The sequence below is a fragment of the Neodiprion pinetum genome, chromosome 4 (genome assembly GCF_021155775.2).
Source record: "Neodiprion pinetum isolate iyNeoPine1 chromosome 4, iyNeoPine1.2, whole genome shotgun sequence".
NCBI lineage: Eukaryota > Metazoa > Arthropoda > Insecta > Hymenoptera > Diprionidae > Neodiprion > Neodiprion pinetum.
This window is the reverse complement of record NC_060235.2, coordinates 40,315,709-40,339,791: the sequence shown is the minus strand read 5'-3', so window position 1 is coordinate 40,339,791 and position 24,083 is coordinate 40,315,709. Positions and strand designations below refer to the sequence as shown.

Below are 24,083 nucleotides of genomic sequence, written 5' to 3'. Positions count from 1 at the left end.
GCAGGTATAATCATGGGCACAAGTCGAGAAGACCTGCAGGGATAATTATTTGACCCGGTGTAAGGGTCGTTATATTTGATGAGACTGTTATAAAAGAGAGATGAAAAATCGATCCCTTCGTTAACCCAACGGCGGCGTTTCAGTTCTCGAGATACGTGTAGCGGGTCGTTTAATGCAACACTTTTATACGTGTATCATTCCAGTTTTTTAACTAAAGTCCAAGCTTGATGGTATGCAATTCTTCTTCGCGTAAGCTTTGATCCGACAGGAATATGGACCTACACCTGTGTACAAGCATGTGTGAAAGTATTATTCCCAGAAATGCTGAGAAACATACATTTCCTCGTGTACGATTGAAGCCAACAGCAACTCAATTTCCGGGAAAACAAATCCGACCCGCATTCGGAATTCGGGAAAACGGTTTTATTGTTTAGGCTGACTGATCGCCCTTCAGGGCGAAGATATCGTTGCACCAACCACGTTGTGCCACTTACCAAATAGCCTTTTCGTTCCTCTTCGTTGGGTTGATAGGAATGAACGGCATTGTTGTAGGTACCTACATTCGTCTTGCGAGGTGGCTTGAGGAGTGAATTAGAATCGCTTCGAACGCGAGTCCGGTGACTTGTTTCCAAGTTCATCAAGGAAATTGCATCAATCTCCCGATGTCGAGAGAGAGAGAGTACAGTATTTCCATCGAAGACCAAACATTCGGTATTCAAACTTCCGAATACAGGACTTCGTGGACATCCGAAGACATCCAAGCACCAAAACCAAACTTCGTAAGCAGTCATGAATTTGGGGAATAAAACCATGTGAAGTACCGTCGATATGTAGGGCACGGTGAACGATGTTAAACAATTACAGTGTCGTGAACACGTACAAAGTGCGTTTGGATCGTCGTGTGGAGAATGCGTTGCGAGCTCGGATACGTCTGTACGTTGGACAAGCAACGCGTGTTTCGTATGTGTGACGGCCAGAGTAGATGAAGAGCCGAGTCGGCGATTATTCAATCAGTGTCCAGTGCCATTTTAGACTTTGCCTCCATTCATACGAGTCAAAACACTGCCAGCTGTCAGTGTGTCTCGCAGTTTCCATTCATCCAGCGTTGTCGTTACACGCGTTGATCCCTCGCTAGGTGAACCGTGATTGGAAGAAGAGCAAGCTGGAAAAAAGTCACCGGGAACAAGGGGACTCGTTCAATAAAAAGTGCTCGGCTGCCGATCGAGACGCATCGATGGACGCCGGCAAAGTTCAGACGAGGTCCTTCGACGTCGTCGATTGCGTTGTCTTCGCCGGGATGCTGGGTGTATCGGCCCTCATCGGCGTATACCAGGCTTACAAGTCTAGGAAAAACGAGAACGCCGTTAGGGAATACCTCGTCGGTGGACAGAACATGTCCATATTTCCCATAAGCATGTCTTTGATTGCGAGGTGAGTTATGATTTTTAACCGTTTCAAGTGACGTCGACACCAAAAGCCTTGCGTGGCAAGACCTGCTTTAGGATGAATAGGCAAAAACCGTCTTAATCGAAAATTGGGAAATGGTTTCGTCGCGACAACGTTCAAAGCGATCGAACTCTGATGTCTCCTTTTCCTGCACGGTTCGAAAAAAAATGTACCAGCAGGTATGCTGATATTTTTTGAGTTTACTCGACGATTTTTTAATGCATTATGCTGAGTGAAAAAAAAAAAAAAAACTCAAAATTACAAATTAAACGTCGATACGACCATTGAAATTCTAAAATCACAAAAATCTTTGTCATATTCACTAACAGAAATGTAACAAATAACACAATTATAAAGCGGACTTGCCGAGACATTATGTTTAGTTAAAATTTTTCAATCAGTGTAGCTTTTCCTTGACACCCATTCGTCGTTGAGTCGTTCCAAAACTATTCAGGCTCTCTGAATGAATCAACCCCTGCTCGCGACTACATTTTCAACGAACTAAAAAGTGTTCTTCGTAATGAGTGTGTACTTCAGATGAGCATACTACCAGTATTCCATACCTGGGTACATATTTGCCAACCTGCAACCCGCATGGTTCTATGAATCGTAGGGTGCACGGTTATTTTAACAAAAACGGAGCCCGAGAAACTTTAATTAGAACGTAGCATGATGATCGCGATATGTGTGAGAGGTTATATGAGTATATATTCAGAGTTTTGAATGGCCTGTATTTTCCGGTTCGCGTACCCAGCGCATCACATATCTAGGCTCATCAACAGAAATAACGGAGGAAAAGACTGACTGAGAGTTGAAATGGAAAACTTGTCAAGCGATAAAAATTTTCTCCTCGCAGTCATGACACAACAGGACTGCTGTTTAGGTTGAAAATATAACGTGTGTAATAGGGTGATCCTTACTTAGGGTGATGATGATTTTTTTCAGACCACCCCCCAAATCAACTATAAATAATTCAAAAACAATTTCACAATTCTTTCAGATTTTTATATCAATTCTAACCCGTGCCTGTAAATGGATGGATATCACCGTTTAAAATACACTTGTTTCAGATACATTCTCAGCATATATTTTATTGTAAGAGTGACGATGTTCGAATCAATCTGTAATTGCGAAGATTTAGTGAGTATTAGTACTACTGTCTGAGAAAAAATTCACATCATCGTACCAACCAATCTCGACGAATTGCACACTCTAGAAATTTGACTTTTTCTTTTTATTTATAAGATACGCAATTGTTTATATTACCTGGTATGACGATGTGAATTTTTTCTCAGATAGTAGCACTCATGCTCGCTAGAACCTCACATTCATGGATTTTTTCGAACATTATTACTCTTACAGTAAAATATATACTAAGAACGCGTCCGAAACACGTGTATTTTAAATTGGGAAATCCTTCCTCTTACAGGCACGGGTTACAGTTGATATAAAAATTTGAAAAAAATTGTGAATTGTTTTTGAATTATTTATAGTCGATTTGGTGGGGTGATCGGGAGTAAATTCGTCAACATTCTAAACGAGGACCACCCTAGTGTGTAATGTGTAAAACATAATATTAACGATGCTTGTTTCCTATTGATAAAATAACCTATTTAGTTTTATGATTATCAAGAAGGGAGGGCAAACAATTATTCTTCATGTATAATATGGTACGATACGGGAAGAGAAAACAACGTAGGTTGTGTGCTTTCGCTTAACGACGTTATGGTCGTCGAGTATTCGAGGGCATTGTCGAGGTGTAGGTATGGATAGGTACGTAGGGACAGTATGTCGTATTGATTTAGCAGTTACATCCGCCTCTATTTATCCCGCGTATAGCAAAACTACTAACGGCGCTAAATTAAAATCGAGTAGGAATGCGAGGTGAATTTTAATTGACTGCTCACGTAAGAGGGTGGGTATCAACTGCGTCCTCTGCAGCTGAGACCGGATCGGAAATTCATGAACCGTGATGCAAATTTTCCCGACTAAAGCGGAGGATGCACCGGATCTACGGATAGTTAGTTATCCTAGAGAATTTTCGAGTCCGTCGTATCTTTGCGAAAGCAATTTTTTACAACAAGTAAAACTTTACAGCGCTCGTTCGTTTTTCGAACACCTTGATGATCGAGAAACAATCTCATGACAATTTTTTCCGCTTCAGCTACATCTCGGGTATCACTATACTGGGAATACCGGCTGAAATGTACGTCTATGGAACCCAGCTGTGGTGCGTTGTCATCCCGGATTGTTTCGTGTCCCTGACGATGGCCTTCGTCTACTTGCCAGTATTTTACAAGCTGCAAATCACGTCGTCCTACGAGGTGTGAAATTAGAAAAAGAAGCCAAGAGAGAAAGAGAGAGCAGGAACGATATAAAAGAAGGAAAACGAAAACCCGGGGAGAGAAAAATCAATTCGACTTATCGCCCGCGGAAGATGTTTTTTTATTTTTTTATTTCTTCTTTTTTTTATGCTTTCTTATTTTATTCTTTTTCTTTTTTCATATTCGATCAACGGGTCACGCCTCGTCTTTTTCTCGTGTCAATTGTTTCGCGAAAGCTTTGAAACGTTTCCCTTTGTACCGTTTAAGAGAAAATATTTATTTTTCTTTACACTGTTTTTTTTTTTTCACTTCTTTACGACGAGGGTTTTCGTACTGTTTCAACATTACCTCTTCTCTCCCTTCTTCTTATTTTTTTTTTTTTTTTTGGTCGGAAGGGGGTGTGGGGAGGTAAGATTTTTCTTGGCTTCTTTTCACGATTATTATTATTTACATTATTATTCCACACGTGTCTCCCCCCTAAGGAAAGCTCATTTTCCAGACCTCAAATTTTTGACGTTTCCATTTAAACCATACGTATAACGTTATCAAATACAATATCGTGAAAACGATCTGTGCTTTTCCTTTTATCAAAGTCACACCTTAGCTTGCACATTGTCAAAGACGGTATGACTGAAACTCTGGTATATTTCACTTGAAACAAAAAAGTCACGGCCTCTTTCTTGCAGTATCTGAATTTGCGATTCAACCACGTGGTGCGACTGATGGGCTCGATCATATTTATCATCAAGATGGTGAGTCTCGCTTGATAAGAAAGAAAAGAAAAAAAAAAAGAAGACGAAGAAACGGCAAGACGAAATTTTAATTTTCTTCCGGAAATTTCGTCCCGTTTCTCATCCCCTCACGCTCCTTTTAATATCACAAGTCGCATTACAGTTGCTCTACATTCCGTTGGTGATCTACGTGCCTGCGTTGGCCTTCAATCAGGTCACAGGCATCCAAATTCACCTGATCACGCCGATCGTATGCGTAGTCTGCATATTCTACACGACCCTGGTGAGAAAATAGACGAGCTATTCTTCAATTTTTTTATTTATTTTTTTTTTTGCTTCATCCAACGTAAAATTTAATTCACCACTCAAAAATCGTGGGGATCACTTTCCGCGTCCGAAGGCATCTCGGACCACTTCATCGATTTACCGAAATGGGCTTTCAGGGTGGCTTGAAGGCCGTCGTATGGACGGACACGATACAGACGATAGTGATGTTCGGGGGCGTGATCGTCGTCATTGTGCTGGGAACGGCGAGGGTCGGGAGCGTCCAGGATGTCTGGCAAAGAAGCTGGGACAGCGATAGGATTGAATTTTTCAAGTACCGATACCCGAATAAGAATTTCCATAGTAATGGACCGTCGGTCCCTTGCTCGAATAAAAGAAACCCCACTCGTGTCCTTTCAGCATAAATCCGGACCCTACCATCAGGCACACCTTCTGGACGGTTGTCGTCGGGAATTACTTGAACTGGCTCGCGTCCTGCTCGGTAAATCAATCTATGGTGCAGCGTTGCTTGTCGATGCCGAATCTTCGCAACGCGAACATGTGAGTGTGGATAATTTTTGCCGTTTTCGACAGGGGATGGGATGGATTGGGACAAGAATGAGACACGTTTTAACAGTGAACGTCGGACTCGGCAGTTGAATCGACGTGACATCGGCAATTGGTTATACATACAGTTACACCGGCTTATGAGTCCGTATCTAAATTACCATTTATATTGAAGTCCTTTAAGAGTAATGCGTCCGAGGGTTATATTCGATTCAATTTCCAAACGAACTCTCAGCGAGTCACCCGGCTGGAAGTAACTTTGTTCGTAAACTTTTCCAGGGAAACTGGGATTGGAAATTTTTTCCGAATCTCAGCCGAAGTGTAAGACACGTGTATACGATCCACCAAAATTAATATGTACGCATACGGAGCTTTAGTCCGTCGGTAATTTCTTGGACGTTAAATTTACGCTCCCCGCTATATCATTTTACTGTAGCCATTAATGTGCAGCTCGTTATTTCAGCACGATCGCCATTATGGCCGTAGGCATGGTAACCATTGTCTCTATGAGCTGCTACACCGGACTTGTCATATACGCGGCCTTTCACAAATGCGATCCCATTACGACCAAGGTAATTCGTCTTTTCGCTGCCTCAGGTGTACGCTTTGTGTATCTATTAAACACGTATTCTATGCATACACATCTATGCAACAGTTATACCTGTATCTACCTTGCGTCAAGAAATTTGTTAATATAATAAAGGAGCGTCATCCGTCTCTTCCTTTCAGCAAATAAATAAGGCGGATCAGCTGCTGCCGTTTTTCGTCATGGAAATAGCCGAGAGCGTTCCCGGGCTTCCGGGCCTTTTCATATCCGGTGTCTTCAGCGCTGCTCTAAGGTGCGTGCAGGCGGGGTGACACCTCTGTATACACACATTCAAGAGCGACGGACGTCATTCGTTCGTTCCTCGAGTCGCTACGTGAGAGATACACTGCGAAAGGTGGAAAAAAGCACAAAGAGAAAAAAAAAAAAACAAAAATTTTCCCGATATTTGTCAAATATTTGCAGTCGGTCAACCGTCGCTGCACGCGGATTGAAAACATATTTTCGACTGGCTCGCTGCTTTCAGACAGATTGGGACCAGATTCGCGTGAAACATATCGCGGGCCAACGGCATTGTTTAAAAAAAAAAAAGATTTAAAAAAAGGGGGAAAAAAAAACTATTCAAAACGATAACCATTTTGACTCGCTTTTAATTTTTTATTTATCTATTTTTTTCACCCACTTGGATCGAACGGAGAATCCTCCGAGCATTTCTGTCATTAGCTGATTTATATTTGCAGCACGATGTCAACCGGCTTGAACTCCATGTCCGGCGTGATCTACGAGGACATGATTAAACCCTTGATGAAACGACCGTTCGGCGACACGGCGGCCAGTCGAGTGATGAAACTCACGGTTGTCTTGATCGGGACTATTTGTGTGGGCCTGGTATTCCTTGTGGAAAAGCTCAGCAGTTTAATTCACGTAAGACTTATGGAGGTCGGAGCGTCGCGTCGGCGGTTCTCGTGTTTAGAATGAATTTCTTCCACTTGAGAGAAAGCGTATAATAAATTTTCAGCTTTGAAGAAAAAGCGTTCGGACCTTCGAAAATGGAATATTATACTTGTAAGGGCGAGATGCGGTTCTCTTTCACGCCTCTTCGAAAACTCCGCGCTATTTTATTTTGCCTCGTTCTATTGTCATGCACGTTTGTTTTCTTTTCTTTTTCTTTCTAATCTGTCTTTCTCCTTTTTCTAGGCTGGAAAAAGTTTGTCTGGAATTACGGCTGGACCATTGCTGGGTATTTTTACCCTTGGAATGTTTTTTCCCTACGCAAACTCGGCGGTAAGTAAAATTTTGAAATTATACAGACGGTTCGACGAACACTTGGTGTGCATAATATATATATATATAACGGGCTGTTGCGTTTCAATTATGAAGGATAAAATATACGCGCTTCATTTTTCTCTCTTCTTTCCTTCTCGCACGCGGAGAGTGACACGTCGAAAAACCGATCGACAAATTCAATGTGTCAGCTCTGTGAGCTGGGAGCACAATTAATTCACTCGATCCTTAGACCGGAAGACGTACAGGTACAAAAAGGTTTAGCGATTGAGATTCATTACTCCTGAAGACGTCACGTTCAGCCTAAAAGATTCGAATTCGATTTTAGAATAATGATTTCACTGAAGAATACAAACTTCCGGGCGCTGTCTGACCTATTCGCGACTGAAACTACTTAACGGTAATTTCTCGAAGCTTTCTCCTGGTGAAAATGATTTCTACGAATTTTTAGGGAAATTGGGTTATTTCGTACAATTTTGTACAAAAAATTGCTTTCCTACGAAATTGTTAATATACATAGTTTCTCTGAAAAACTTTTAAATCTACAAGATAGTACAAGTTTGTAACGCAAAATTAACAATTCTTTGCGAAAAACTATGCATATTTACAATTTTGTACGAAATAATATACGAATTTACTCCAATTCCTGTAAAAATTCGTCGTAATAGAAATTTTCATCAGGGTCGCGTCGTCTCACGATTACTGCAATTAAATGATCCAATCACATCCTACAGTATGCGAAAATCGTTTACATTATTTCGACTTCTTCCACGACTTGGACCTTTGACATATCGCTTGCAACTCTGAGATCCAAGATATCGGGACATCGGATCGATATGGCGCCGAAGGATCGATTAGCTGATCGTTTCGGGTAAATAATAGGAGCACCGAGGCACAGGAAAACTGATGCAAGTTATCAGATTCGTGATTTGTTTCTTTAAGTAAATACAGTGTGTCAATATGATCAAATATACGGTGAAAACGACTTTTATAATTAATTACGACGCTATTGAAGTAGGGTTATGGTTCTTGCCAGCCACCCTCAACGCAACCTCATTCTATGCATTATACACACAACGGCAAACTCCGTTGTTGAACCTGTTCGTCCCAACTTTCCACCTTCGTAGTTCTCGTTTTATCGAGTGAATTATGGAAATGCGTTTCAGCCAGGGAGTTTTAAGTTGGCCGTTATACCTGTAATATATATACCTATATATATAGGTATATATATATGGTGGGAGAAGAATGAAGAAAGGTTTGAATGAAGTTGAGGAATATTTAAAGTGGAAACAAACTTTAACGCGGCATCTTTATTCAAAAGGGATAAGATAATCCGATAAATTACCACGTAAATATAGAACATTATACAGCAAACCTCGAGACTGCAGAAATTCGTATCTTTTGACGAACAATACTGTTTTATCGACAGGGCGCCCTGACCGGTGGAATCGTTAGCGTGTGCTTCGTCGCCTGGATATCCTTCGGTACTCAAGCTGCCATATCCAGTGGGCAAATACATTTCATACCGAAACCAGTTTCCGTGGAAGAATGCTCGGAACAGTTCAAAAATATCAGCTTTCAAAATTCCACCACAATACTGGAAAAGGCATCAAGGTACCTTTTATTTACCAGATTGTGTCAATTGTGCTTTGAAATTATATAAACTTCGTTTCTTTTCAACATTTCGTCATTTCAGACTAGTTTAAGCCAAAATTGCGTACAACTTTGCAACTGAAGTAACAAGGGAGAGTAAAAAGATTGCAAAAAAAGTAATAATGTGTTATTAAAACCACACGGTAGAAGTGAAACTTCTTAACGTAGTTATGAGGTTTGAAAGGAGGAAGAATTAGTGTCAGTTATAGGTTTAATATCATAAATAAGACATTGTCTTTTTTTTTTTTTTCTTTGTTCATAAGTGAAATTCTGTTTTAATCTGCTTCTGCTTCTTCTCATATTCAGTCACGCTTTCCGTTGACTGCAAATCACTGGAAAATAAACCTTCCCAAACAGCTTGTCTCATTTCCCTTTATAAATGATATAGGTGTAAAAAAATGAATAGAGCAAAATATGCCAAGAGCTGAAATATGTACACGGAGGAGATTCATCTCTGAATACATACGCGACGCGTTCATTATAATAATGTGTAGCGACCGAGAATATGAGACATATTTGATTCGAGATATATTGCTTTCAGTGAGGCGCCATTCTTCCTCTACAGAATGTCGTACTTGTGGTATACCTGGGTTGGATTTTTGGTCGCTATTTTGGTCGGGCTACTTGTCTCTTGGATTACAGGCCCGAACAAATACAAAGTTGAGGACAAGAATTTGTACACACCCGTTATACATAAACTTTTGACAAGAGGTTCAGGTCCCACGGTAAATAATTATTGTATGCCTAAGAACAAAACCCATCCAAGAAATAATTATTCGTGGAAATGCGTAAACAAGATTTACAGTGTACAAGGATTAAATTTGGTTTTCTCGTTTTACGTTTCAGAATATGACGGAACTCGCAAAAGTGAATCAAGTAGCCGAGACGAGTTGATAATTATGTAATAATTAGTAACACATTCCGATATAAGTAACGAATAATTAAATTGTCGAATAAATTACCGCGTTTTACTATACGATCTAACATGTAAAACGTTTATTTTTTTATAGTCATTTTCATTTTATTATCAATAGTTTTTTGCGATATACTGTAGTATGTAATATATAAATATTATGTACGTATATATAATATATATATATAGACTTTTTCCATATGATAGGAATTTTTGGACAGGATAGGATATGTATGATGATAATATTAGCGAGCCGATATAATTAAGAAAATCGTATAATTAATTGCAGACATATACATATAATATTTGAATCTGAAAATTTTAACCAATCAATCAACTGTATATGCACAAACATAGACATCGATATGTATAATGCACGCCAATCACCAAGAGCAGCATTAATCTTACATCAACTTAATATTATATATATCTCTTACTAGCTGCAGCATGACTTTCTCACGTAATATCTTTATACACAAGTATACATTGCTTTGATAACAATTATTATTATTATATATAGTTAGACTAGTGATATATATTTATATATAGATTCATTAAAGTCAATAAACCTATTGAATATTATTTCATCTTTGCGTTGTTTTTCCTTTTCTAGGAGAAAATCAGAAGGAAGAACAAGAAAGAAATTGGTTAAAATGTCAATTTTGGCTATCTCGGCGCACCCAAGAGTACACAGAGCATGCAAGGTACATATTTTATGCTTATAATCATACTTACATAATATATATATATATATATATATATATATATACATGTTGAACGAATTTTACAATTTACTATACGTAGAAATTTGCACACACTGTTGTAAACGCTGGCATAGTCCCGTGAATAATTTGTAACTTCCTTTCAATAATTATACCAGCATATTAATATCTGCATTATGGGCGTGCACCGGGTTCTACAAATAATAACTATCGTAATTATAATGATGCGATGCGATTTAGGAGATTTTTATTATGCATTTGAAAGAACCGCAACTATACAATTAATTACCCCTCCTCATCCGATCTAATTCGCAGTTCTGCAATACTCTTCTTTCAAATAATATAAACACATGAAATTGAGACCATCGCTAATTAATACAAAGTGTTTTACAGCTAAATGAATGAAATTATTATAATAATAAATTGTGCGCTTAAGTAAGATACACAGGTAATTTTCTTTAAGTAAGATCTTAATGTAATAATGAAGTAACGTGAGCTATAACGATGAAATACTCTTTTTAATCTAAGAGATAACCCTGAGCACTGGCTACTATTCAATATTTTAAAATAAGAATATTTGTAATTTTTGTTATTGTGAACAATTTCGGTAAGTAAATCAAAAGTGTTCAATTCCATTGTATGTTTTTTTGATTATATTTTTTTTTTTTATACATGTATAGAGAGACATATAAAATAATATGAATGTAAAGAAACCTCGCAAATAATATCCTCACGGTAGAATTTGTATAACAAGGAAAAATCGCCGCTGCTGCCAATCACAGAACTCAAAACTAGATACGCAAATTTCCCGATGTTAAAAATTATCTTGCGATGCGAAAGCTTACCTCAAACTCAATACAATCAATGAATTCATTGAAATTATTCATAACATGCTGTTTCTCAAGAGCGTGAGAACATAAATTTAATGTACAAATATTTCATGTCTGAACGCATTTATAGCGGAATTGTTTTAAACACGGGCATCCGACAGTGATGTTGGCATACTTCGAAGTGGCTGCACAATTTTTGAAAACTTTAGGAACATGATTAAAAAAAAAGAAAAGAAAAAAAAATTATGACAAAGTAATAAACGACTATATTCAGAATGGTACCAGTCATTATTCAATAATCATACCAGTAATTTCTTCATATTTTTACATTACCGATCACTGTTGCTAGAAAACAATTGTCTTTCTTTTTATTGTTTTTTTCTTTATTTACTTCACTATTGTCTTGTCAAATTTTAATAATCTTGCCAACTAAATCCTTACAACGGAGAATCGATCCATTTTTCTTTTTGGCCAAAATATTTCCCTCACGCGGCAGTGTGAAGTTGTTATTTTCACTAAATAAGAAAAATAAGTTTATAACTTTCTTACCCTATATAGTATCTTCACTGCTTTCTCTTATCAAGTGGCACTTAATTCAACAGTCATTACTAAAATATCATTTCTACCTCACGATAGGAAAATTATTAATCAGTCTATGATGTCAGGGGTGACATGCCGATCGTCCTGGGATCTGGTTGCCCTGGCTGATTTTGAGGCCCTGGCTGAGGTCCAGTTTCCAGGTTCTTAAGTAACTGATTCAGCCAGTGGGTAGTAGATTTGTCTTCTTGTAAGCAGGTCGCAAAAGTATTATCTCTGAGTTGATCTGGTAAGCATTGCCTTAACGCCAGAAGTGCTCTGTAAAAAAATTAACATAAAAACACCTCAGAGCCATAAGAAATTTCAAACCAATCGTAATCCTTCCACATAACAATCTTTCGTCAAACCAGTTTATAATTGAAACAGTTGAAAAACAAAGCAAAGTTCTACTTGTCTTTGAATTTAAAACTCTATAACTCGATCTTGAAAATAAGAATCAAGGCTGATAAACTTGCGAATCTATAAATACGAACCTGGGATTGTCCGATAGCCTCAAGTAACACCTAACAACGTGTTTGAGGAGTCTGGCGGAGGGATCTTTGGCCAAGGACAGAACCATTTTTCCCAGGATCATAGCGACGTGGCTGAATCTGTCGTAAGTTTGACATATATACGAAAGTCCGCTATCGTCGAGCAGTATTTTCTGGAGTATAAACGTAGCGACTGTTTTACTCAGTTCAGAACTACTCTCCATGATCCTCAAACAGAGCGGTATTATTTCGGTGGTGAGTAGAAACGTGATTACTTCTTGCTCATCAGTTTTAACCAGCGCTCCGATCACTCCAAGGCTGGTAAGTCTCAGGTACTCAAAGGGTCGCGTCTTGCTCGTGGTATGCAAGAACGGATAAAGGAACAAAGGTACGTGAGCCTAGGAAATGAAAAGAAATAAACCGTTATTAGGACGTTACAGGAATGTTAGCGAACCGAAGACTGGCTTCCGAGCAATTTCTATCACCTGCAGAAAAGCAGACCTCGTCTCAGGGTGACTAGCGACGCATTGAAGGAGAGCGAGAGCATTGCAGACTCTGTTGCTTTGATAGGCAGTAAGCGTAGCTGGGTTGATGGCAGGGTATATGTTGATAATCTCCTGGAGCAGTGCAGCAGTCGTGCCAAACGAGTGCCATAGCATGGGGGCGAGGTCCGGAACAACTTCGCGCTTCTTGCTCAGCTCGAACAAGGCGTTCTCCCGTGTCTCAGGATTAGACAATTCGATAATCCACGTGTATACCTTGTCGGCGTCGACGGTTGCCTGCAGGGCAGCCGGACTCTGCTGAGAACTCATTGCGACGAGATTCGTTCCTGGACTTATTCAGCTTGTAGAAAACACTGAGGAGGTGAAGATCGGAGCTGACCAAAATGGAATCTGGGTTATTTTATCTTCGATACAATCGTGCGATAGAAGAAATGACGAAGGTCTAATTGAGCACGTTTAAAATGAGCAATTCGAGATCAGATGACGCGCCGAATGTTGTCACAACCGTTGTCTGTTTACTTTGAAAGACCACATTTTACTCGGAGATCATCGGTTCATCGAGACATCTCGAACCAAGTGTTATCTTTGATTATACGTTACCGCTGTGGCCTCGGCATATGTCGGTAATACGGCCAGCTTTAAAAGGGACGCTAAGAGTTCGGGGAGCGTTTTTTGAGCGCAGATCAAACCACCTCCGTCGAACAGTAGCGAGGATTTTCGGATATCTGATCCGCGCGTTTCTGCTCTGCCGCGGAGATTTTGAGGTTAGGATTTCCAAACGGACAGCGGGCGGTGAATTACGCGTAAATTCCGGTGTCCATATTTGGCTCACACTGAAGCGATAAGAACTGTTCAGACGTCGCCGAAATACTCGCGTAAAAGGTGGGAAATTGTTCCTCTTCAAATTATATACTTTTAACTCTCAACCCGCACCGAATATACCGTTTATTTACGACGCAATCAACGCAACGCTGTCCAAAAATAACACTAGTAGCTCGTCGGCACTCGTCGGCAGCGTTACATATGCATCTACGTGCGAGCATGTGTGTGTGTATTGCGTAAAATTAAGTCAGCTTTGGGCCACTAGGTGTTCCGGGCATGCTGGGTTGTCTCCGACGAAGCGCGTTGCGCTTGGTGGTCATTCCTTACATAAGCTACTTACAGAGAAGAGCTTCGTAAAGCCACAATCGCATTTTTCGTTGATCCAATTTATGAGCATCCTCTGACTCAAAATAGGTATTGACATTTCGTTGTCGACATTACTGCGTTGACGAAAGTATTTGAAGACAACTGTTACCTCTGTGCAGATTTCGTAACAAGTACTCGGATGGTAAGTCAGCGTGGTGAGCCTGCGGCCGTAAGGAGCCCCGTCAGCGATCCGCCAACTTCTTCATCGGCGGGCGCCGTTTGAAACGCAACTCCATAAGCGCACTAAACCCCAGTAAGGTATTATGTAACAGGTTTTAATTAACGAACATTGAAACCTTCGAGTAAGTACTGATTCAGCCCGTCAATGGAGATTTTACATACTCGTAGGTGATAGAAAATATCTTGCAGTGAATTTCGAGATTACAAAGTTCGTCAATCGATTGTAATACTGCGGTAATATCATTTGTTAATTAATGTTGGCGACGTTCATCTTCGACCACTACAGTGGCACTTCTCTTTTATAAATATGCTTTGCATTACCCATTGCTTTCATGATGTTATCGACATGCGCTTACCGACCACGGACCTCAAGACCTAATTCCACAAATCTATTTCGTGCCAGATGGCGCTACGAAAACAGAGTAGTGAAAACACCAACGTGGACTCGTTCAGACTCCTCTCTGCCGCTGATTCTGAATCAGGGCTGTTGATTTTCACTTCACTAGCTGATATTTCACCGCACATTTTATACTGCGATATAAAAAATCACTGGGGAACTGCCTCCGTCTCAGGCCTCAAAGTTCTCCCTAATTTCACATCACCCTCGCGTTTAATTCCCTGCTTAGAACTACTAATTGTAGATCAAGGCTCTTTTCAATTATGAGGACTAGCTCTCTAAATGTTGTATAGAATCAATCAGGAATTATTCGATTTTCAAATTTTTTAAGATCAAGATTCGATTCGATCAATTTCACTTCACTTCCTCCACTCCTTCGGTTATTTGGAAGTATCCGATGATGATCGGCTACCCTGTGAATTTGAGACGGATCGGTTCTACGGTCTTCGAGATATCCTGGTAGAGAGTTTGAAAAAACCGGTTTCAACAAAAACTGCTCTGAAGCTTTACAAGGAGCGTACGTCGCGGTTCATTGACATGCTAATCGAAAACTAATTACCGCGGCAGGTATTACGCAATTAAGTACACATACAATTTCGGATAAAGTTAAAATTACAGCTGATTTTGTACTTTCGTGAGAAACCCGTTAACGAAAATAAACGAACCGAGCAACAAATTCTACCCGTATTTCCGACCACAGAATCGTAATTGTACGATTATGAATTGTCATATTGTGTAAATTCTTGAATAATCCGCAAAGCCGAGACGGTTATGCATGCAACATCGGAGGCCCGCAAGGCCGCTCAAGGATGCCGTCGAGGGTTCAAGGACGTTCGAAGACTCCTGACGTTATTACACGCATGAATGCGTGAAGGAGCACTGCAGCGGATACCCGAGCAGCGTTATAGAAACGGGGTAAAAATTTTCTCCGGTAGAATGGGAGCAAGAATAAAATAGTAGTTAAACCGAACGATCAACTTGTCTTTATTGTGTAATTATCTACAGCCGCATGAGCAAACCCCGCATACGGCATGAAATCGTCGAGTATAACAACCATGATTTCTACACCAAAACTGAAAGTAGGAATATTGAGAATTCGTACGTACGGACTATACGCATCCCCACGTTTCGAATTGTCAATAAATCCGTTTTTTGCAGGTATGAACTAACAGAAAAAAAAATCCACAAGTCTGATTAACTACCCGGTATAACACCGCAGACAAACGTTGGCCCTTACGGATGGGACACAAATCTTATTCCACGTCATTTATTTCTCTGCAATTTTCAATGCAGCCAACAGCAGATGGGACGCCCCTAATAACCGTCGCACGTACCCTACGACAATTCACATTGTGCGCACAATTTACAGCCTGTATAAGTATAACATATCCTGGATCGCGTCCCGTGCAACGGAGAGCTCCCTCTAGAATTTAAAATTGTTCGATACCGTTATTTTGTTTTTCTTATCATTGACGAGTGGGTTATTGGTGGTCTAAGAAATGCAGAATTTCGATTGCAGTAACTTCGGCCGCCATCTTGAATTTATGGGGGATGTTTGTTTATACGAAATAAGCTGTAAATCGCCCATTTTCAACATTTGATCAAAAATGGTCGTAACTGAACTTTTAAACCATAAGTTAAAGGTGCAGGCAGCCAAAGCTGCTGCAGAATTCGATCGAAATTTTGGATTTAGGCTACCGATGACCTACATATCCCCGACGATTATAAAAATAAGTAGTGGCATCGAAAAATTGCAATTTCATGGTTTTTTCTTTGTAAATTAGCAGCTGGTCTAGGGGGATAGAGCGGCATATTGTAAGAAGAAATGCGTGTTACGTCTACAAGCCACGACAGTCAGCTGTTGACGGGATTGCAGCTAACAATAAGCGCGTTGCACCAAAGTCAGCGCGTCGCTGAACAGCTGCGAGTATAGATCGCTCGATCCAACTAATACAGCCATACTCATACAGCTCGACCTATACAAAATATTCTCATGACGGCAAACGATCGTTCCAGATTGAACATACGAAGTGCACGTGATAAGAAGAAAGAAAAAATGGAATCCGAATAATGTTTGAAATTTATCAAAATTATGAAATCAAAAAACAATTACGTGCAAATTTTTACCCAACTCGGAGAAATTTGAATTATTAAAGCAGAAAAGGAGTTTTTCCGTACGAGTACAGGGATGATTGGGAGAAGCACGTGGACACAGAGTTGCCAACCGACGAAAATTTTTATTAAAAATTCAACAATAAATATATTTCAGATGACGATTTAATTAATGCACACGCGTGTGAAGTTTGGCAAAAGCTTCGAATGTATTTGCAAGCTGACGTTTTTCAACATTACCGACAAAATTGAGGGTCCGATCGCTCTCTCAGGAATTTCAGGCCTTGAGGGTCGATCGCGAAATGTGAAATTTCGGAAGTCCTTCATACTTTTCCTCTTCTCCGTCGTTTTCTTTCCGTTGCAGGTATAGTTATCGGGATCGTGCGCCGCGGGGGGCGCAAGGCGACAGGTATATCGGTGTGTGTAAGTGCATCGCACACATCGGCCGACATACCTGGATCCCACCGAGTGGGAATGGCGTCAGTACGCCGGGCGGGGGGCGAGGTGAGGTGAGAAGAAGTGGCATGAACGCGCCGAGGGCAGGCCGCTCAGAACCGACAGTCCAGTGATCGCGGCCCTGACGAAAGGAAGTCCGTAACGTGCGTCGATCTAGCGTCGACAGCGAGCCGCGCGGCCTGAAGCCGGGAAAAATACCGGTTGACGTTAGAAGCGATTAATTATTTTTCGCCGCGAGACCCAACGCTAATTATTATCTTCACGGTACTATTAATCGTGGAGCGAGTTTTGTTGGATCAGAGTTATTTACGCAGCGCCGCGTCACACGGAAGGAACGGTAACAGTGCAGGTGGAGATATTTGGCAGGGGAGGGGGACGATATCGAGGAAGGGTGTGTGCCACTCAGGATCGAGGAAAAACCGGAACGCCGGACGGCCAGCCGTCCAGTCCGGTAAATCTACACACAGGTACACTTGTCACATATGTACATATTCATGTATGTTATACATAGAAAGGTGTTTCTCTCGCCACGGTGGATTTTTACGACGGCGTGCCAATTATCATGGAATTGTGCGCAAAATGCACTTTCAGCTCAAAGATCGCGAGTGTTGTTTGGGGATACACGTGAAAAGTTGTTGAGGAATTATGCGAGATTCTATCGACATTTTTCACATACGTACAGCGTAATTAAAACTGTTGCAATTTTTTTATTTTTTTTTTCTTTACAGCTTCATATGTTATTATCGTGAAATTTGACAATGAAATATCGCGCATCAATTGCGGCCCGATTGACTTGTGATACATGTATAATTGTTGAAATTATACCGACGGTGAAATTTCCGAGTTGTAGACAGAATTTATTTCGTCAAGATTATGAGACACTCGTACATAAATATAGGTGATTATCGAAGTGTTCCGTGGAATTCATTGCGTTTGTGTGCGTAATTGGCACATGCGAATTAGTTTACGGGTTGGGTATACCAAAAACTAGTTTTGTGTAAGACTGGTTCGTATGATGATGGCGGTGGAACGGGTATGACATTCTATACCAACCGCGTACTCTATGCCTTCTCTATATCAGGTGGCGAAAATCACCTACCGTGCAGGCTACCATATAATACAAACTCCGATCCGCGAATGCGAATGACCCGTTTTTGTTACGCCGTGGGAATTGGGCGCACACTTTTATGTACTCAATTAACCGAAGAGCTGGCTTAATTTGAACTCTCGTGTCGTCGTGGTCACCTGCTATCGGATATACTATACACGCGGTGTAGGGTATTAGTCTAATTAACGAATCACCAAAGTGCGTTTGGGAACAGGGTGTGTTTTAATCCGGCTGTTGAATCACTCCGGTTACGGTGATAAATTTTCCCAAATCACGGAATCCCCCAACGGGGTTCGTAAAACTTGTAAAAAAAAAACACGCGAGGTGAGATAGTCGCAGAGTTCAAGAGGAACTGGAACACTTGAGTATCGGGGCGCAGTACATCTTTTTTCGTAACCCAATTCAAATGATCTTTCTCACTTCTCATATATGCGTGGTGAAAACTGACCTGAAACAGTAAACCAGACGTAAATACCGGCTCGGTCTTTGTTTTGAAACCGGCCTGCTCTCGAGATTATCGCTAAATCTGTTACCGGAATTTAAACAGACACCCCGAACCATACGTGCATATACACGAGATTCGTAACTCGCTTTCGCCGGTTGTATACATGGATATTCATACACGCATACCGCGATTGCGCGAGTGTAAAAGGTAACTGTAATTCTGATTCAATCGTTTACTTCATTGTACCTACGTGTAACAAGCTCTCTTGAAAAGTTTAGTGACAGCGCCACCGGCATTCAGTTCGAAACCGATTAAATAACCAAGACATCGCTGCTATAATAATATTATCACGTTCGCTGATTGTGAATCTGAAGCAAGATTTTTTAAATTCAAAATGGCGGACTTATTATGGCAGACAAAATTTTTTATCGCCCGAAGCAACCCTGTGCTCAGATTTTTGTGCAAATTTATTAAATTCTTCAAAGTTTTGTTGCCCATTTTCAGTCCGCCATCTTGAATTTATACGATCTTATTTCAGATCGTAATCAGCAATCCGATAAAAACCCTCAGGTTTTCGTTCAGATTCGATCAAATTTGAAATTTTTACCGCCATATTGGATCCGCCATCTTGAATTTTCAAAACCTAATTTCAGATTCGTAATCGGCAACCCCGAAAAATCCCAGGATAATTATATTGTTGTAATAATTCTCTGGTGGGATTAGACGATCGGGAAAGGACAAGATAGTACACGATCGTCGCGAAGGTTAAAATAGTATGTGCAATGATGAAGACGTCGTTGTATTTCCGTGAAATTTAAGTTACGGATGAAAATCCCCTCAATTAAAGTGCTGCATTCCGGGTCTCGCAAGTCGTTAGGAAATTAAGGCGCTGCTGAGTGAGCCACGTTACCATTTCCCCGCCTCGTCCGTCGTTACGCCCGCGTGTAGAAAGTCGACATGCATGTGTACAGTAATATTCATTAATGCCTTCCCCTTCCGGCTACCTTGTTTTCGGTCCGAAAAAAATTATGAGTTCGATTCTATACGAGTTATCTAACAGTGACTGACGATGCAGCTGTCGTGAAAGATTGGGAGTCATTGCCACATAATTCGTGTAGAACCGAACTCGCATTTTGTTCCGGAACCGAAACAAGGTAACCGGAGGGTTAAGGAGTTATGTAATACCTAGTCAGGAGACCGAAAGAAAACGAGTTTTCAAGGATTTTTCATGAAAAGACTTTTCAATTTATTAATACAAAAATTTATGACACACATATTGGGGTAATATTGAACTTCGTTCTGATTTGTTGTATTTGTAAAAATGATTATTTTTAAAGCTGCTATAGCCGATCTCCGAGAGCACGTCTAAAACGAGGCGTCTTGCGGTGAGCAAGATATCTCTGGACTGGATCTTCCGAAATGAAGAAACAAAAAAGATATTCAGTTAACACAAGACATTATCTGGTCTTGTTCGAAGGAATAAGCAAAATATATATTTTTAACAAAACGGCGGCTTTTCGAAAAAAAAAATCGATTATCCATAAAAATTTCGCCTTAGTTTGTTTACAAGATCGAAAACATTTATCGGCGAGAAAAAAACCTTCGATCAAGAACTGAAAAATATATTCATAAAGCCAGTGTAAAAATTTGAGACTGACGGGTTCAGCCAGTTTCCGAGAAACCTTGCTCACCGACTTTGAAAACATAGTTTTGAGAAAAACGCGTACAACGTTTCACAAGCACTTTCAAACGCTCCGGGGCGTCTTTGCGAATGTGCGCGTAACTTCGAGAATATTTGTCTCATAGACGTGAAACTTTCTGTGTATATACTTTAATATATGTATGTAAAATTACGAAAATGAAATAAAAAATAAAATCGATTTTAGAAAAATCCTGGTTATAGGCGTAACCCGAGGCATTAAATGAATATTAATATAAGCCTGATGATGCAACAGGGGTAAACAACACACGCACGCATCGTCTTCTCGTGGCGTAGACGAACGATGGCGAGAGAGAGACGCCTCGCGCGCTCGTTTTTAGCCGCCGCCGCAAAGCTTAGCGGAAAAAGAAACGCGGTGGCAAAACATGTGGTTCTAGAAACAAGGTTTGCGTACGCAATACGTGCCGTTGCCCACATAGTTGGGGTGTCAACAGGGACGAAGGTGAACCGTTTTTCCCCCCTTCGCGCCGCGGAAAAGTAAACAAGATTGACACCAGTAAAATGGCGCCGGGCCCTGTTGAGGGGGGGGGGTCGCATTCAACGGGACCGTAACACCGTCACCGCAAAAATCGAACAAGGTTACGCCCGCCTGCCGGGGTCGTTCGATTTTTAAACGACGTCCTTTGATAATATCTTGTCGCAGATAAAATACGCGTATGTTGTTGCACAGATGTGAGTGAATAATTATGGAATACGTTATTACATCTAATCATCCATCCAGTATCTATCTACGAGTATAGGTGCATGATCTACAAGTAGATTTTATCGGTGTACTTATATACAGGGTGTAACCGAACTTCCAAGTGTCTGACCCGGTATTGATTACATCTTGATGAGGAAAACCGAAAAAAAACCGGGAGAAAATTGATTGGAAAGCTGTACGTTATCGCGAAAAAACATATTATGTGACGTAAGTTTCACTATTATCGTTTATTTATCTCGTCGTTGTACGAGGATGACGAAGGCGGTAATTGATCTGATTTTATTAATTTGTAATTACGTTGCTCTTGCGATGAGGAACACCGTGCAGTATATGATCGTTACAATTGCGAGTATAATCATTGTGTGCATAACATATAACGCAATTAGCGAAGAGAAGGAGGAGGAGGAGGTGTAGGCGTAGGCTCAGGGTGTGTGACGCTCGGTTTGCTCGTCGTGTATAAATATAATATAATACATAGTTTATTTCACATCGTATAGATAAGCGAGATAACACGTTTTTTCTACGTGTTACGTCCGCGTGTTGTATAGGTATCATATTATACGCTTCTAATCACCTGTGCGCAGGTAACGTGTTTTACACATTACTATACGTATGCGTACATACGTACTGTATATAGGTATACCTATGTACGCATGTCACGTGAAACTATGCACAAGCGGACAACGTTACATGCGCTGTTTTCGACCGTGAAATCATAGTTACATCCTATTATCGCGGAATTTGCAGTTGCTTGTATATACCGTCGTGCAGTGGGCTGTGTAAGAAACGGCGGAAATTACTTCTTCTTCACCATCGTTGCACGACATAATCGAATTCTACGATATTCTTTCATCAGCGAGAATCCGTACGTAGTAATTTACTATTTTTTTTTTTTCCTCATACTTTTTCGTTACGCAACCAAATGACAGGATAAAAAAGAAAACGTGCAAAAATTTGTATAACCCTTTAAAGTTATGATAGGTACCTATAATAATCAAAGTATTTTTTACGGTATTGTGAAATAATTTAAATCGTTTCATTTCATTCATCCTAGTTTCTAAATTGTAAAATTTAAAGTAAGTGAGACGGAAATGATAGTAGCAAGAACAAAAAATATGGGGAAAGAGAAATTACAGAAGAAAATCTTCAATACGTTAACACATAAGCGCCTTCTTGGATGTTGACGAAAGTGTATTGAAAGTCATCGATTACAAGAGAAAAATAGCCGAGAGGAAGATTACACGTCATATAATTATGATCGCGGTAAAATTCCGTTCACCTCTACATACCTGTATATGTATATACACTTATATAATATTGTGTTCGCTTACAATGTACTCGCCTAACAACATAAGTTCTGAAAATATATATACGTGACAATGTAAATTCAAAAACACGTGACAAACTCTCAAAACAATGTAATGAACGACGGAGCGGGCTTTATAATATGCAACGCATATTGTATATTGTATACTGGGACAATCTCTTGAAGGTTGAAAATCAACCGCGCATGCGCCAAGTAATTAAAACTCATTGGTCGGCGAAATCTTCACGCAGCTATATTTTTGTCCGCGACGCAGGCGGGCCAACCTACGCAAAATGTCTACGCTTGAATTTTCAAAGAGCGTAAGCGTTGAATTCCGAGCGTTCTTTGAAGAATCGACTTTCCGACCCGACAACAAATGCTTCCGAAACCTTTCCGAGTCGCTGCCTCGATTATTCGAGATTCTAACCTCGAAAATTCGTATCAACTACATCGCCGACAGAAAGAGTTTGACAGCTGAAAACTCGGGTTGGCCAGCCGATAAAACTCGCGCATGCGCGGTTGATTTTCAAGTTTCGAGAGATTGTCCCGGTATGCAACATATTTATCCTAGACCGTGAAGCGAAGAAGAATATCTTTTTTTTGCACACCTTGCACGTACGTCGCGTTGCTTCGAGTGATTATCGCCGGCTCAAGGTCAACGGTATTATAGTGGCGCATTGTTGTTGTTGAGATCGAACGTTAATCGCATACTCGCACATGCTTACATATATGTATATTTGATACATGTCTTGCCATCGCACTCTGACACATCAGCAGTCACATAAGCTGCGCCTTGAAATCTGCAAGATCGTCTCGACTATCGATGAGGAGCACGGATTGAATTTTATATTGTTTATCGTTGTTTTTATTATTGACTATGTCTTGCTTTTTCTTTTTCTTCTTCGTACATGTAATCTAAGTACGTCTGTACATACATACATATATATATATATATATATATATTGGACTGTATCAATAAATCGACGATTTTTTTTCAAAATTCAAGTCAAAAATATAGTTCCATTTGACGCAAGAAAATGCTGTCAAAGTTTGAGCTCTTGATATTAATATTCTATTTCCCATTTAAATAACATGGGAAATATATATTTTTTTTCTTAACTTTTAAACTTTATAACCGGTCAACGCATCAGCGTACCGATAAGGTCAGAAAGTATTTTCGTAGAGAATTTAACGCTCTACAAAAAAGGTCTGTTATCATTTTGCGATAAATCTACTCTTTTAAAAGTTATTTAACGTCCCTGTTAGATGTGTATGTATGTATACATATAATCGTTGAATATATACCGTTCGAAAATTGTCGCGATCATCTGACTGACGGCATATTGTCAATATGTCGTCATCTCGGCTCTGCTCTTCGATATTTCACGCGAATACCAACGCGATGACCGAGTGCCTCTTTCGATCCGGGATTCATCGTTCGGAATTGGCGCCTTTGATTTTTTGTTTCTTTTTTTTTTCTTTCCTACTTTTTTTTCTCTCTCCCTTTCATCCTTCGTTCTTTTCTTCACTTCGATCAAAGCCCAATATCCGAACTTCGAGACACGACGACATCATAATTATCATCATGATATAATCATATAGTGCGTGTTGTTTCTATAT

At 40.1% G+C, this 24,083-nt stretch overlaps 3 protein-coding genes across 11 annotated transcripts in view; 2 read left to right on the top strand and 1 right to left on the bottom strand.

Moving 5' to 3' along the window:
- The first annotated feature begins 1,029 nt into the window (after positions 1–1,029).
- LOC124217811 (sodium-coupled monocarboxylate transporter 1) lies at positions 1,030–10,891 on the top strand. Of its 3 annotated transcripts, XM_046623882.2 has the most exons (14): positions 1,030–1,431; positions 3,611–3,770; positions 4,457–4,522; positions 4,665–4,784; positions 4,945–5,099; positions 5,186–5,326; positions 5,796–5,904; positions 6,062–6,171; positions 6,617–6,800; positions 7,074–7,160; positions 8,590–8,774; positions 9,355–9,538; positions 9,660–9,714; positions 10,340–10,891. In XM_046623882.2, exons 1-13 carry the CDS (start codon positions 1,235–1,237, stop codon positions 9,705–9,707), a joined length of 1,746 nt encoding a protein of 581 aa, XP_046479838.1. In that variant the 5' UTR covers positions 1,030–1,234; the 3' UTR covers positions 9,708–9,714; positions 10,340–10,891. The 3 variants fall into 3 exon arrangements, with proteins under 3 accessions (XP_046479838.1, XP_046479837.1, XP_046479840.1); XM_046623881.2 differs by lacking the exon at positions 10,340–10,891 and having other exon boundaries at positions 9,660–10,329; XM_046623884.2 differs by lacking the exons at positions 8,590–8,774; positions 9,660–9,714; positions 10,340–10,891 and having other exon boundaries at positions 9,355–9,481.
- Positions 9,986–14,120, bottom strand: Rcd-1 (Required for cell differentiation 1). Of its 4 annotated transcripts, none has more exons than XM_046623888.2 (4): positions 14,011–14,120; positions 12,831–13,222; positions 12,349–12,743; positions 9,986–12,133 (listed from the first exon to the last, which is right to left on the bottom strand). In XM_046623888.2, the coding sequence occupies exons 2-4, from the start codon at positions 13,155–13,157 to the stop codon at positions 11,932–11,934; spliced, it is 924 nt and encodes a 307-aa protein (XP_046479844.1). In that variant the 5' UTR covers positions 13,158–13,222; positions 14,011–14,120; the 3' UTR covers positions 9,986–11,931. The 4 variants fall into 4 exon arrangements, with proteins under 4 accessions (XP_046479844.1, XP_046479845.1, XP_046479843.1 ...); XM_046623889.2 differs by lacking the exon at positions 14,011–14,120 and having other exon boundaries at positions 9,986–11,793; positions 11,905–12,133; positions 12,831–13,936; XM_046623887.2 differs by lacking the exon at positions 14,011–14,120 and adding an exon at positions 13,449–13,934.
- Positions 14,121–17,270: 3,150 nt separating this feature from the next.
- Positions 17,271–24,083, top strand: part of LOC124217809 (cordon-bleu protein-like 1) — a 50,739-nt gene continuing 43,926 nt past the window's right edge. For 3 of the 4 annotated variants that reach the window (XR_006882921.2, XM_046623876.2, XM_046623875.2), the window contains exon 1: positions 17,271–17,648. The gene's annotated coding sequence lies outside the window, so the exon portion shown is untranslated. The remainder of the gene's footprint in view (positions 17,649–24,083) is intronic. The other variant, XM_046623877.2, reaches the window with a different exon arrangement.